The 12670-nt window shown below is 34.7% G+C and overlaps 1 protein-coding gene across 1 annotated transcript; it reads left to right on the top strand.

Moving 5' to 3' along the window:
* The first annotated feature begins 1111 nt into the window (after positions 1–1111).
* On the top strand, positions 1112–12670 carry LOC107023187 (protein INVOLVED IN DE NOVO 2). The gene is made up of 7 exons (XM_015223795.2): positions 1112–1251; positions 2520–3482; positions 3560–3741; positions 8964–9053; positions 9162–9449; positions 9822–10031; positions 12006–12670. The coding sequence occupies exons 2-7, from the start codon at positions 2564–2566 to the stop codon at positions 12231–12233; spliced, it is 1917 nt and encodes a 638-aa protein (XP_015079281.1). The 5' UTR covers positions 1112–1251; positions 2520–2563; the 3' UTR covers positions 12234–12670.

The raw sequence follows: 12670 nt of genomic DNA, 5'->3' as shown, positions 1-12670 counted from the left end.
TATATATAAATGTCGGTTTGATTCTTTTTCTTTAAATACCAAACCAAATCAAGAGTGATCGGTTTTTTTAACCTTCAAACCAACAAAACCAAATCACAAATAGTTTTTTTTCGATTCTATTTGGTTAGTCGGTACGGTTTGACTTTACGATTTGACATGTACACCCCTATTCCCAACAATAGAAGAATGCTTGTGCTTTCATTTAAAAACAGTTTTAGTGATTTATCAAACACTTCAAAAAAGTATTTTTTTCATAAATATTTGTGTGATTATAAATTATCTTAATATGAGTATAACATTAACATTTTAGACTTATATTATTATTATTATTATTATTATTATTATTATTATTATTATTATTATTATTATTATTATCATATGAAATTGTTGTTATCTTTTTTTCTAGTTAGGTAAAATAATAATATATATAAAGACATAAAATATAAAAATCTATTATATAAAAAAATTTCATAAATGAAATTGAGATATGCTAATTAATTAATTAATAAAAGATATATTGATGATACATATATATGAAGGAAATATTTTAGTGTTGAAAAATATAATTTCGATTTTTGCTTCTCCTTTTTTAAGAAAAGAAATTTTTAGCTTTTTCTTAGTAATAGAAAAACTGTGTGTGTTTTTATTTAAAAATAGTTTTACTAATTTATCAAAAGCTTAATTTTTCAAAAAAATATATTTTTTCTCATAAATATTTGTGTGATTATAAATTATCTTAATAACTTATATTATTATTATTAGGGAAAATTCATAAGTACCTTTCTAGACTATGACCAAAATCTCAGAGACACGCTTAAACTAAACTAAGGAACTATTATCCCTTGAACTTAATTTTTTTGTAATTTTGTGAACCTTTTTGACTTAAATAACATTTAAATATCTCTTACGCGCCTCAATTGTATAGAATCACGGAATGTGACATGTAAGACTAAAGGTGCATAAAATTACAAAAAAAAAAGTTCAGGCGTAATAGAACTTTAGTTTAGTCCAGGTATATCTCTGAATTTTTTTTTATTATTACTATATTAATTAAATTAAATATAGAAATATATTTTTTTAAAAAATATAAATAGGAACAAGTGACTACAAATGTGTGATTTTGTCTGTGCTCAGCAAAACCCAATTTACTAAGCTCGCTCACTACCTACCAGAAAACCCTACTCACTCTTCAAGAGAATCTGCTGCCAAATGCCTTCTTTTGCCGCTTGAAGCTCCTTCTGGAAAATTCAGGCAAGTAGATCTGAGACTGATTTGCGATTCTTTGCCTCTCTGCTTGTTTTGTGTTGTTTAACAGAGTTTTAATTTGTAATTTTTGACTCTGCTATGTCTGCGTTGGATGCATGTCTCTGTATACATTTGATTGCTGTTCGGGTCTGTTTTTTTGGTTGATTAGTAGTTTGGCTGCTCAACAATCTGAAGAAAGCCAAGGAAATGAACAATTCAAGTAGCTCTGTATTTTATTTTAGTAAAATGTAGCTTCCATATGGCTTAGGTTATTATCAAAATGTCTTCATTTATGAATTTGAAGCTATAATTGGGCATGTATGGGAGCTATTTCTGGATAATCACTTATCTTTTGAGTCCGGTTAGGGTGTAATTATTGCGATTGACCTCCATGCATTATCATCCTGATTATTCTCCTTCAACTTGCAAGTTTTTGTTCGTGAACAAAGAATGTTAGGGTGAAAAAGGAAAAATAGGAAGCACAAAATACCCTATTTTAATAATATCTGTAATTCTGTTGTCTAGAAAACTGTGAATTTTACTGTTGATTACTAGGTCTTTGTATGGGTGTATTGTGGAGAACCGTCAAAGTAAACCTGCTTCTTTTTATTGTGAATGTATAATATATGTAATTTTTTTTCAAAATATTGCAATGCTGTGGCCTGACAAAAAGTCCCTATGTTAGTGTTGATTTCTAGGTCTTTGTATGGGTAGCTATTGGGGAGAACTTCAAAGTAATATTAGTTCTTTTTATTGTGCAAGTGGTTTGTATTTGTAAGGTAGAATGACTGTGTATCTTACTTCTATTTAGCACATAATTATGTTTCTGACAAGAGGGCAGGGCATGAACTTTATCATGTAAGGTAAATCTTTATCGGGATGAGTTTTACATTTTCTTCTCCTTCCAAGCAATTGGTGCTTATTGACTGTCATGAGTTCTTGTTATAGTCTTTTGATTGGTTCATTTTTCCATGAATTGTTGTGAATGAAATTAAGTGTATCAAAATTTAATAAACATTTCTTTAATGGGAATATCAAAACCTTTGATAACAAACACTTCATGTGAGAAATTTCCATATAACATTTTGCTTCTACATGCTTGATTTGATAACTACTATTCATGCCTCTAGCTCTCTGTATCTCCTCTGACAGGCGCTGGGTTTGAAGGGTAAAGTAAGCTGAACTAATGTGGTTAAAATACCCCTGAGCTGGTATCTTTAGGATGCTCACTTCCACCTACAACTGATGAGGTTATTTGTTTTTTTATCATCCAGGTGTCATCCTTGAACACTTAAATCTTGCAAGAAGGGGGAGTTCTATGGATTATAGCTCCGGGGAAGACACTGATATAAGTGAATCAGAGATCGAAGAATATGGAGAAAAATCTTACGAAGATTTGAAGAGCGGAAGCCGTTCTCTTAAGATATCAGATGTGGCATATACTTGCCCATATTGTCCAAAGAAAAGAAAGCGTGACTTTTTGTACAAGGAACTCGTACAGCATGCAAGTGGGATGGGAAGCTGTAGCTCCAATAAGAGAACTGCAAGAGAAAAGGCGAATCATCTTGGGTTGGCAAAGTACTTGGAAACTGATGCTGCAGTTGCTGCTGATTCATCTAAACCTGATGCCGAGCCAGATACTCAAACTGACCCTCTTGCGGATCATGACCGTGATGAGATGTTTGTCTGGCCTTGGATTGGGATTGTTGTGAACATTCCTACTGAATACAAGGATGGACGCAATGTGGGAGAAAGTGGTTCTAAGCTGAGGGATCAGTTGACAAGGAGAGGTTTCAACCCTACACGGGTACGTCCTCTGTGGAATTACCAAGGCCATTCTGGTACTGCTCTTGTTGAATTCAACAAAGACTGGTCAGGATTTGGTAATGCAATGGCGTATGAGAAGGCTTATGAGGCTGACCATCATGGCAAGAAGGACTGGAAAGTCAACCATAGTAAAAACTCTGATCTGTATGCTTGGATTGCTCGTGCCGATGACTATAAAGCTATTAATATCATCGGTGAAAATCTCCGCAAGGTTGGAGACCTTAGAACCATTTCCGATATCATGGAAGAAGAAGCTCGGAAGACGAGCAAGCTCGTTTCTAATTTGACAAATGTTATTGAAGTCAAGAAGTTACACCTAAAGGAGATGGCAGACAAATTTAAGGAGACTTCACAGTCTTTGAAACAATTGGTTGAAGAGAAAGATAAACTGCATCAAGCGTACAATGAAGGTTAGGAGTCTGTATATGCTGTTACAAACTCTTGTTATCTATAATGCTTCATGTCCTTGCATTTGTTTTATGAGCAGAGATAAGAAAAATCCAGTCAAGTGCACGTGATCATTTCCAGAAGATATTTAATGATCATGAAAAATTGAAATTGCAATTGGAATCGCAAAAGAAAGAGCTTGAGCTACGAGGTAGAGAACTGGAGAAACGCGAGGCGAAAAATGAAAGTGATAGGAAGAAACTGTCTGAGGATCTTGAACAGGTATAACTTTTCGTCCTTGGCTGTTACATGTCTGAATCTGAAATTGTACCATCTTCTTTTTTATTTATTACATCCGAAATTGAGGGTCTGCTAGCTGCAGGATGCTTCTCCTTCCGTAAGGGTTAAATTTTGTGTAGTGGCTCACAACATTTGCTGATGTTGTGATGACTTAGTCTAGTCTATGATCAAAGCATGATATTAGAACTACTGCATGTAGTTATGACAGTGGTTTGGACATTCCAGTTTTCTGTTTCCAGACTCTTCTTTTGCCAGTGTTTCTATGATGGAGCCTCTGTGTTTAGTCAGATTCTAACTTAATCAGTTTATGTCCTCTCTTTTCTTCTTTATCTTCCTCTTCACCTTGTTCTTTACAGTTTCTAATGCTCTGAAACACTAGGTGGGCAGTGTTGCTCCAAAATGCTAAAGCATGTATATGTGGTCACTCAAGTAATGAAGTGTGAGTAGAGTATGCACACACAAGTATACATAGTTATGCTCAATTAATGAAATGTGATTAGAGTATCGTTCCGCTGAGGACTTGATATTAACTAATTAAACTATAGACACTAAAGATTTTCTAGTTAGTAAGGGAAACTAAAAATTCAATATAATTTTAGGTGATTTAAATAATTAAATCTAACTTATAACTAAAATCAAGAAATAAATTGACAAATAGCAAGAAAAACAAACTTGCAAACTTTTAAAAAATTCACAAAATAAAAAGCCTAGGGTATATTACTTTTTTGATAACCGTGGTGTCCATGTTAGCTTGCGCGCGACTAAATTGTACGGGGTACCTACTACCTCTCACTAGCATGGGTACCGGGTAACTTTGTCGACTAAAGCTTAGTTAGGTGCGAAGAAATCATCTATTATTTTTGTATCCATTGGGATTTGAACGTGCGATCTCATGATTCTCAACTCACTTCATTGAACACTAGGCACACACTTGGGTGCTGAAGAAGCCTAAGGTTATTCCCTTGACAATCTTGTTAGGACCAAATATTTATTCTAATAAATAATCTGCTAGAGTTGCTAACCTAGTGTTTTTGTTTACTCATATGAATCTTTCAATTCCTACTCGCTCATTCAAATTAACCTTCACTACATGTGTATGAGAATAGAATTTATAAGAATCTGTCTATGTAAGATGAGCAGGTATATGCCTATTCACCCACGCTGCAATTCCCTAATGCTCATGAACATACACTAGCCTTTCAAAAACAAGATGAATCAAATAACTAGGCAAAACAAGAAAATTAAGAAAGCAAGAAAAATTTTGAAAAAAACACAACTCAGTAGCAATAACTAGAACGGGTAATTATGAACTCGAATTATGCAAAAGTATTTATTCAATAGGAAATCCACAAGTTGGATGATTCAACTTGAAAACCCCCTTTACAAATTTCAAAGCAACCATGAATACCATCCATCCCAGTGTTTCAGAAGATGCTTGCCTCACGCTTTAGGCGAATCAGAGATCTCGTGCCCTTTTGCTCTGAGGTGAGGGCATTTTCTTAAAAAACAAAGACAAACATAAGTCTCAGTTTTTATATTTTTTCAGTCAGACCCCTCGCAGCTTCTTCTTCTTCTTGGGTTCTTTCAATGGTTTTCAGTCCAAAACTAGGGTCTTCAGGTGCCTTGCTTCTCCTTTCTTCTTCTTCTTCTTTCCTTTCTCTCTTTTTCTGGTAGCAACTCTTTTTTCCAGCTGTTTCTGGTGTCACTTCAAGAAGGCAAACACTTCGCGTCGCCTCAGTTAAGCAGCCCCTCATTGGTTTTTGTCACCTCTTGCTCTCCAAAACACTGATCCATCCACAGAAAATACCATCCAAATTCAAAATAAGCTAACCCTGCCATTCTTTGAAAGTCACTCTTTACTAGGTCTAATTAATACACATAAAAAAACATAACAACCCCTAATTAGTCCATTAAATGAATTGAGCTGAATGTATGACTGTCTTGGGTAATTTGTCATAGCCACCTTTACTTCTCTTCAGGGTTGACTCCTAGTAAACCATCTCCGCAATTGCGTCCCTTGATTCCACTATTGTGTATTGTTATTATCAACAGCAAAAAGCGCAAACAAGTTATAAGGTATGTTGGGGCTTAAGCACAAAGCATAAATAAAGAGTGTGCTTTAATGAAGAAAGGCACAAATGGAGAAAAAATTACGAATATATATGTTGGAGTCCAAGAGTAATAATTATAAGCACAAATAACAAATACATGCAGAAAGAATTTGATTTTTTAAATTTATGATAAAGTAGTATATCAATTGTTTAGTGTAAGCCTCATCAGAAACACTCATGAGAGCCTTGATGACTACACTTAAGCACACATTAAGCGAGGCGAAGTGCTCGACATACTCTGAGCCTCGCTTCAGGGCTTAAGCGCGCCTTTGACAACACTCCTATTGTGGAAGTTGCTGGCTCCTTCGCGATCCCAATTGATATTGCTGACAACTGTATTCTGCACAGTTGCTGCAGCCTGTAAACTCAGGTTTGGTCCTTTTTGGTGGTTCCATCCCTGGGTACTTAAGCTCCCCCATCTTCTATAAAATTGCAAGACGTGCATCGTCATAGGATTCTACCAAGGCTCCTCCAAGGGTTCCACCAAGGCTCTTCCGGGCTTCTATTTTCATTGCATAAGCTTGTAAGTTCATTAACTCCTTCGCATGTGATCTTGTGAAGGGTATTCAGACTTGTGTACTAGGGTTGCCATCAAACCTAGGGTTCACAGCTAGTATATGAGAGTTGATTAGGCTATGAATGATTAAGCTCATAATCTTGAATAAATAATTCAAGAATGTAAATTAATTCAAAGAATAAATTTAATCCATAACAATCATGAGAAGTTTCACCATAATCCTAGTGAAGACAGAAATCAGCCGCTCATGGCCGGTGGTCATCACAAATGACTCAACACGAATTTTCAAAAAACATGAAAAGAAATATAGAAGAAAAGAGAAGATGGAATCCACTAATTCTCCTTAGTTTTCGCTCTCAAAGTAGTCTAAAGTGCTAGAACCTCCATGAAGAACAAGTCTTCGGCCTAATTCTGACACGTGGGATAAATTTGAAAAAGACAGAATCATCCCTTTGCAATTTTGGGCCTGGCCACCCGAAATGGTTTTCCTCTGCACGGTCAGTTCTAAGGTCATAACTTTTGTTGGAGACTCTGAATGACGAACGTTTAAACCGTTGGGAATTCGACTCAGACCATTTCCCTTCCAAAAGTGTGTTCATGTTTCTTATGTATTGAGAGTTGTTGTATGTTGAAGTTGAGTATGTGTTTCTTGATGGAAATTGTTGCTCTGATTGCTACTTGCCATCGTCTCTTGAATTTTTATTACGTATTGCCTTTTGACTACAAAAAACATCATCTTTAATAATAAAACACTCTCCTTTGATATGGGTTTTCCCATCATTTTCTTCTAACATTTAGATCAGAACTTGCAATACACATCATTAAACACAAGCATGAGTTTTCTAGTAGTGATAACAGTTAACTTACTCATAAATGTTTTAATATATGTGTCTGTGTGTGTGTGTATATATATATATATATATATGTATATGTATATCCGAATTAAATCCCCTTGATCACTTGATGTGCAGTCATCAGCAGTGGTTGATCTATTATATACCATTTTATGACCCCACTTTCAGGTTTACTTTCGTTTAGTACTTACCATTATGTGCATCAAAGAAGTTTTCTAAAAGTCGTTTCATTTTTTTTTTGAAACTGGTAACATTGTACTCCTCAGCATTAAGGGCTATGCTGGCCACCTCCAAAAGTGTTAGTTACATAGAAAAACCAACAAAAAACAGGACACTTACAAAGCTCCTATGAAATCCTTTCATGAAATAAGGAATCTCATCTGCTACTTTTATCCATTTCGAAGATCATTAGCCTGGATACCTTACTCCCCTTGTTCCTCATAGAAATTGTTGTTCCATTCTGTAATCACCATCATCTTCATTATATATATCGCCTTTTAACTTCAAAATCTCACCTTTAATTGTCAAACTCTCTTCTTTCATATCTATAGTTTTGGGCTTTTTTCATAATTTTCTTCTAATGTTAACTCACAACTTGCAATGCACATTATAAAACACAAGAGTGAGTTTTCTAATTATAATATTAATAATAATAATAATAATAATAATAATAACAACAATAGACTTACTCGTATATGTTTTAATGTTATATAAATAGCTGAATGGTTTGGGCATGGGACTTCCATGTTGGAGGGTTCAAGTTCGAAACCCCTTGTCAGCGAAAGCAAGGGGTTTGCCTTCTGCATTGAGCTCGTCGCAATGAGCTTGTCTAGTGCGGGTTACCTCTCCTATGTGGTTTGTGAGCTATTGCATAGGAGTGGGGTTTTTACTTTGTGCGCACCCAAAAGGTAGCGGCTGTGGGTTTGCCTTGTCATAATTTTTTTTTAGATATAACCGAATTAAACCCCCTTGATAACTTGATGTGCACTCATTAGACAGTGGTCGATCCATTATGTACCATTTGTGACTCCACTTTCAGGCTTACTTTCATTTTATACTTGTATCGGGTGCATCAAAGTAGTTTTCTGAAAGTAGTTTCTTTGGGTGGATGTTGGAATCCTTTCAACAAATAAGGAATAGCATCTGCTTCAATTATCAATTTCAAAGATTGTTAACATGAACACATTACTCTGTTGAAGTTGAGTCATGTGTATCTTTATTGAAATTGTTGCTCCAATCTCTAAATGCCATCATTTCTTCCTTGACTATTCATTATGTATCACTGAATTCAAAAACATTATCTTCAATAGTCAAAAACACTCTTTTAATATCTTCTGTATATTTTGGGCTTTTCATTATTTTCTTGTAATGAAAGCTCACAACTTCCAATGCACTCCATAAAACAGAAGAGTGAGTTCTTATTAATAATAACAACACTAAACTTACTCATAAATGTTTTAGTAATTATACAAATATATCCGAATTAAACCCTTAGAGCACTTGATGTGCATTCATAGACAGTGGTTGATCCATTATATACAATTTGATGACTCCACTTTCAGGTTTACTTCCATTTTATACTTTAGTTATGTGCATCAATTTTTTTCTTTCTAAAAGTTGTTGGGTGGATGTTGGAATCCTTTCATGAAACTAGGAAGAACATTTGCTGCTTTTGTCTATTTTGAAGATGGTTAACTTGAACACCTGTCATTGTTATTCCAGAATGCTACTCTAAATACCTCACTTAGTGCCGCAGCTGAAGAGCAAAGAAAGGTTGACGAAAAAGTACTGAAATTGGCTGAAGAGCAGAAGGTGCGTGTATTTCTGGTTTTGCTCTTAGTATTGTAACTCTCTTCGTCTCTTATGTCTAGTTCATATGACAAATAACTAATCACTTAGATGTCATCTTGCTGATTGCAGAGGCAAAAGGAAGATCTCCATAAGAGAATAATTCAGCTGGAAAAACAACTCGATGCGAAACAAGCGGTAGAGCTTGAAATTGAGCAGTTGAGAGGGTCATTGAACGTGATGAAACATATTGAAGATGAAGGTGATCAAGAAGTTTTGAAAAAGGTGGACACACTCCTTAAAAGTTTAAGAGAGAAGGAAGAGGAATATGATGGTTTGGAAGCATTAAATCAAACTCTGATAGTGAAGGAAAGAAACAGTAATGATGAGCTGCAAGACGCTCGCAAAGAATTGGTTAATGTAAGTGAAGTAATTTAATTCTATACTAGTCATAGCCTATTTGTAATTATTGTACAATAACTTCTTGCTTGAGATGGCGCTATTTAACATATTGTTTTTAGAATTTAGTTTCTACTGAACATTTGGTTTTATACTATCTCTTGATGGTTGGTTACATTTACTTATTTACATTCATGTATTTCTGATTGACCATGGTTTCCCAATCGTTTTTAGCTTTGAAATTGTTTATCTAGGATGCCATTATTTAGGTTTCTACGAGGAGATAATACTAGTTTGTTATCTTTCTTGCTTTCCATTAAATTCATGTCCTCATCGCTTTTGTGGGGGTGTTTTGTGGCTTTGGGTAATGGAGTAACTGAATTGATCTTATAGGGTTTGAAGGAACTACCGAGAGTTGGTCCAATTGGTGTTAAGAGGATGGGGGAGCTTGACAACAGACCATTCCATGAAGCAATGAAGAGGAACTATAATGAGTCAGAAGCAGATGAAAGAGCTACAGAGTTATGCTCATTGTGGGAGGAATACCTTAGAGACCCTGGATGGCATCCCATTAAAGTCGTTATGGTTAACGGGAAACCTGAGGTATGCTTTTCATTCACAGTGACATCTCTAGTTTTTTTCTGTCCTTTTTATCAGGACAATGGATTCTATATTTTTCAACTCCGAAATAAAAACAGGATGGAAACAACAGTACTTTGACTTCCATTTTTTTTAATTTCTAGTTTTCTACTACAAAGATGTCATGTAGGTTGATGGGGTGTTTATCAAATTTTTATTAGTTGGATTCACTGTTGTCGTGGGATATATTTTCAGTATGTTTACATGTTTAGGAATTTTTACTGGCAGGTATAGCTTATCTAATATTATACCATCTCATTGCTCATGCAATGAGAATTTGCAAGTCTCTTTTTCGTACAACACATGAATTTCAATCATTTTTGTTATTCCATAATACATCTTATCACATGCTCCTAAATACATTTATTTCTTGGTCTAAAAACTATCGAAGGTCCTGGCGAATCAATGACATTTTGTTGAAAATATGTCTCAGGATTTTGCAGAAATAAAACAGCTAGCTACATTTTCAATAAAGATTTCTTTTGCAGAAATTTAGTTTGAGTAGCTAACTTTTAGGAATTTTGATATACATATATTATTCGAGTCCTGTGTGGCTTGAATTTAGGAGTTAGGTTCCTTTTGTTTGTTATTTAAACTTGCAGATAAGTTTAGTAGCATATTTTCTATTTTCTGGTTAGAAATTATAGCTACAAATGTATGTCTCTGGGTTATTAATAAAATAATTTCCTTGGCAACTCTGCAGTACTTCTTTCTCTAAGCCTTTCTCTGTTATTTCCCTAATTTCTTTGCTAAAAACCAACAAATTTTATAGCAAGTTGACAATTGTTTACAGGAAAATAATGCTAAAAAATATCAAGAAGTTCACTTTTAAGTACAACTGCTGAAAGCCTTCAAGTATGCTATTCTGAGGACTAATTGATAACAATTGTTTTTCAGAGTAAAAAAAAAAGAAAATTAGAAGTGTTTTTAGGAAAAGGTTATGAGAAAAATTAAGAATGGAAGAGAGGTTTATGTTTCCTATGCAGCTACTACAGCTACTAGTTTGATGTAGTAGTAGTTTAATCGTGGATTTTGTTTTTACAGAGACAGAAAAATACAACTAGAGACGAGGTTCTTTAGGAAATAGTACTACTATCTACCACAAAATTCCAATGAAACAAGTGAGGGAAAAGTTGGTAGGATACGAACAACATAGCAAAAATCACGGCTTTAAGTACGCATTTTATCAGTCACTGAGTGCATTTTTGGGATAGCTGGATTTGCCTATGTTGGTACTTGGTAGATATTATAATGCTGGAGCTTACTGCTTCTACTTGATATAATTGACACACCCATGGATGTATTTCTATGTTCTATGTGATTGGCGTAACAGTAAATCTCAAAACATTTCCATAATGTTGCAGTGCGAAAAATAATAACTTAGAAGGTGCTGATGGTGATATGAGGCCAATTTGAAGGTGTCAAGTAGGAAAGTGAAGCACATAATTTACTAATTTAAAACAAAGTGATCTGTTTTGTGAACATTTGAATTTGTAAAAACCAACTGCAGGAAATTTCTGACTTATATGTAGACAATTTTAAACATTAAAGCGTTCTTAAACAGTATCAAGTAGTTGTGTAATTGAAATTTAATTTCTTAACAAAGTAAGATATATTTTACAAAAACAAAAAGATTGAAACAAACTGAAATATCAACTTCACCTTAGTTACATACATTTGAGAACCTTCCTGTAAATGCAATTAACAGTTATCTTTGATGTGTGTGTTTTTAGTCCCTTTTTGTTTTGTTTTTCCTGTGTGAAATGATGGTAGGAAATAGTAGATTCATTTTATTGTGAGTTCTGGGATCTGTTGGTTTGGCTTAGTGTTGGATATGTTGAAAAAACTGGTTATGTATGTAGGTTATTTTTCTTTGGTTACTTGTATTTGCATAGAGGTAACATCAATTATGTAAAATGCTGGTGTTACTCCTTTCAGAATGTGATAGACGAAGAAGATGAAAAGCTGAAAGACTTGAAGAGAAATTATGGTGAAGAAGTTTGCAAAGCTGTGACAGCAGCTTTGATGGAGGTAAACGATTACAACCCGAGTGGAAGATACATCATCTCAGAGCTGTGGAATTATGCGGTGAATAAGAAAGCTACTTTGGAGGAGGGAGTTACTGTGTTACTAAACATGTGGAAAAAGAAGAGAGGATCCGATTGAGGCTTCCATGTGCTTTCCTTAGCCGTTTAGGCAGCCCCAAGAATGGGGTGGGTGTGATAACATGTGACAACAACTTCAAACTCGTAATAACTATTAGAACCATGAATTCTTGTGTGAATAAGATGCACTCTGTGTTCCGATTGCCCTGTCGTTTATTATTTTATTTGTGGGGTTGAGCTTCCTCCTCCTGTGACTTAATCATAAGGATAAGGTTTTCAATGCCATGTAGTAGAATTTGTGTTAGTTGACATGTAGTTGGTGAGATATGTAGTTTGAGATGCAGGTATGTCAAGTCTTGCAAGAGCACTCTCATCTTCCAAGAGTAATTAGTGTCAGGTAATGGAGTCTGATAAAGTAAACTACTCACTGAAATCTCTACAACTATGTATGTAGATGCACTGAATAACTCTAATCTAATGTTCACGTCTCTCCGAGTA

The sequence above is a fragment of the Solanum pennellii genome, chromosome 6, assembly GCF_001406875.1.
Source record: "Solanum pennellii chromosome 6, SPENNV200".
NCBI lineage: Eukaryota > Viridiplantae > Streptophyta > Magnoliopsida > Solanales > Solanaceae > Solanum > Solanum pennellii.
Note: the sequence above shows the minus strand (reverse complement) of the source record. Positions and strands in the feature narration are given on the sequence as shown.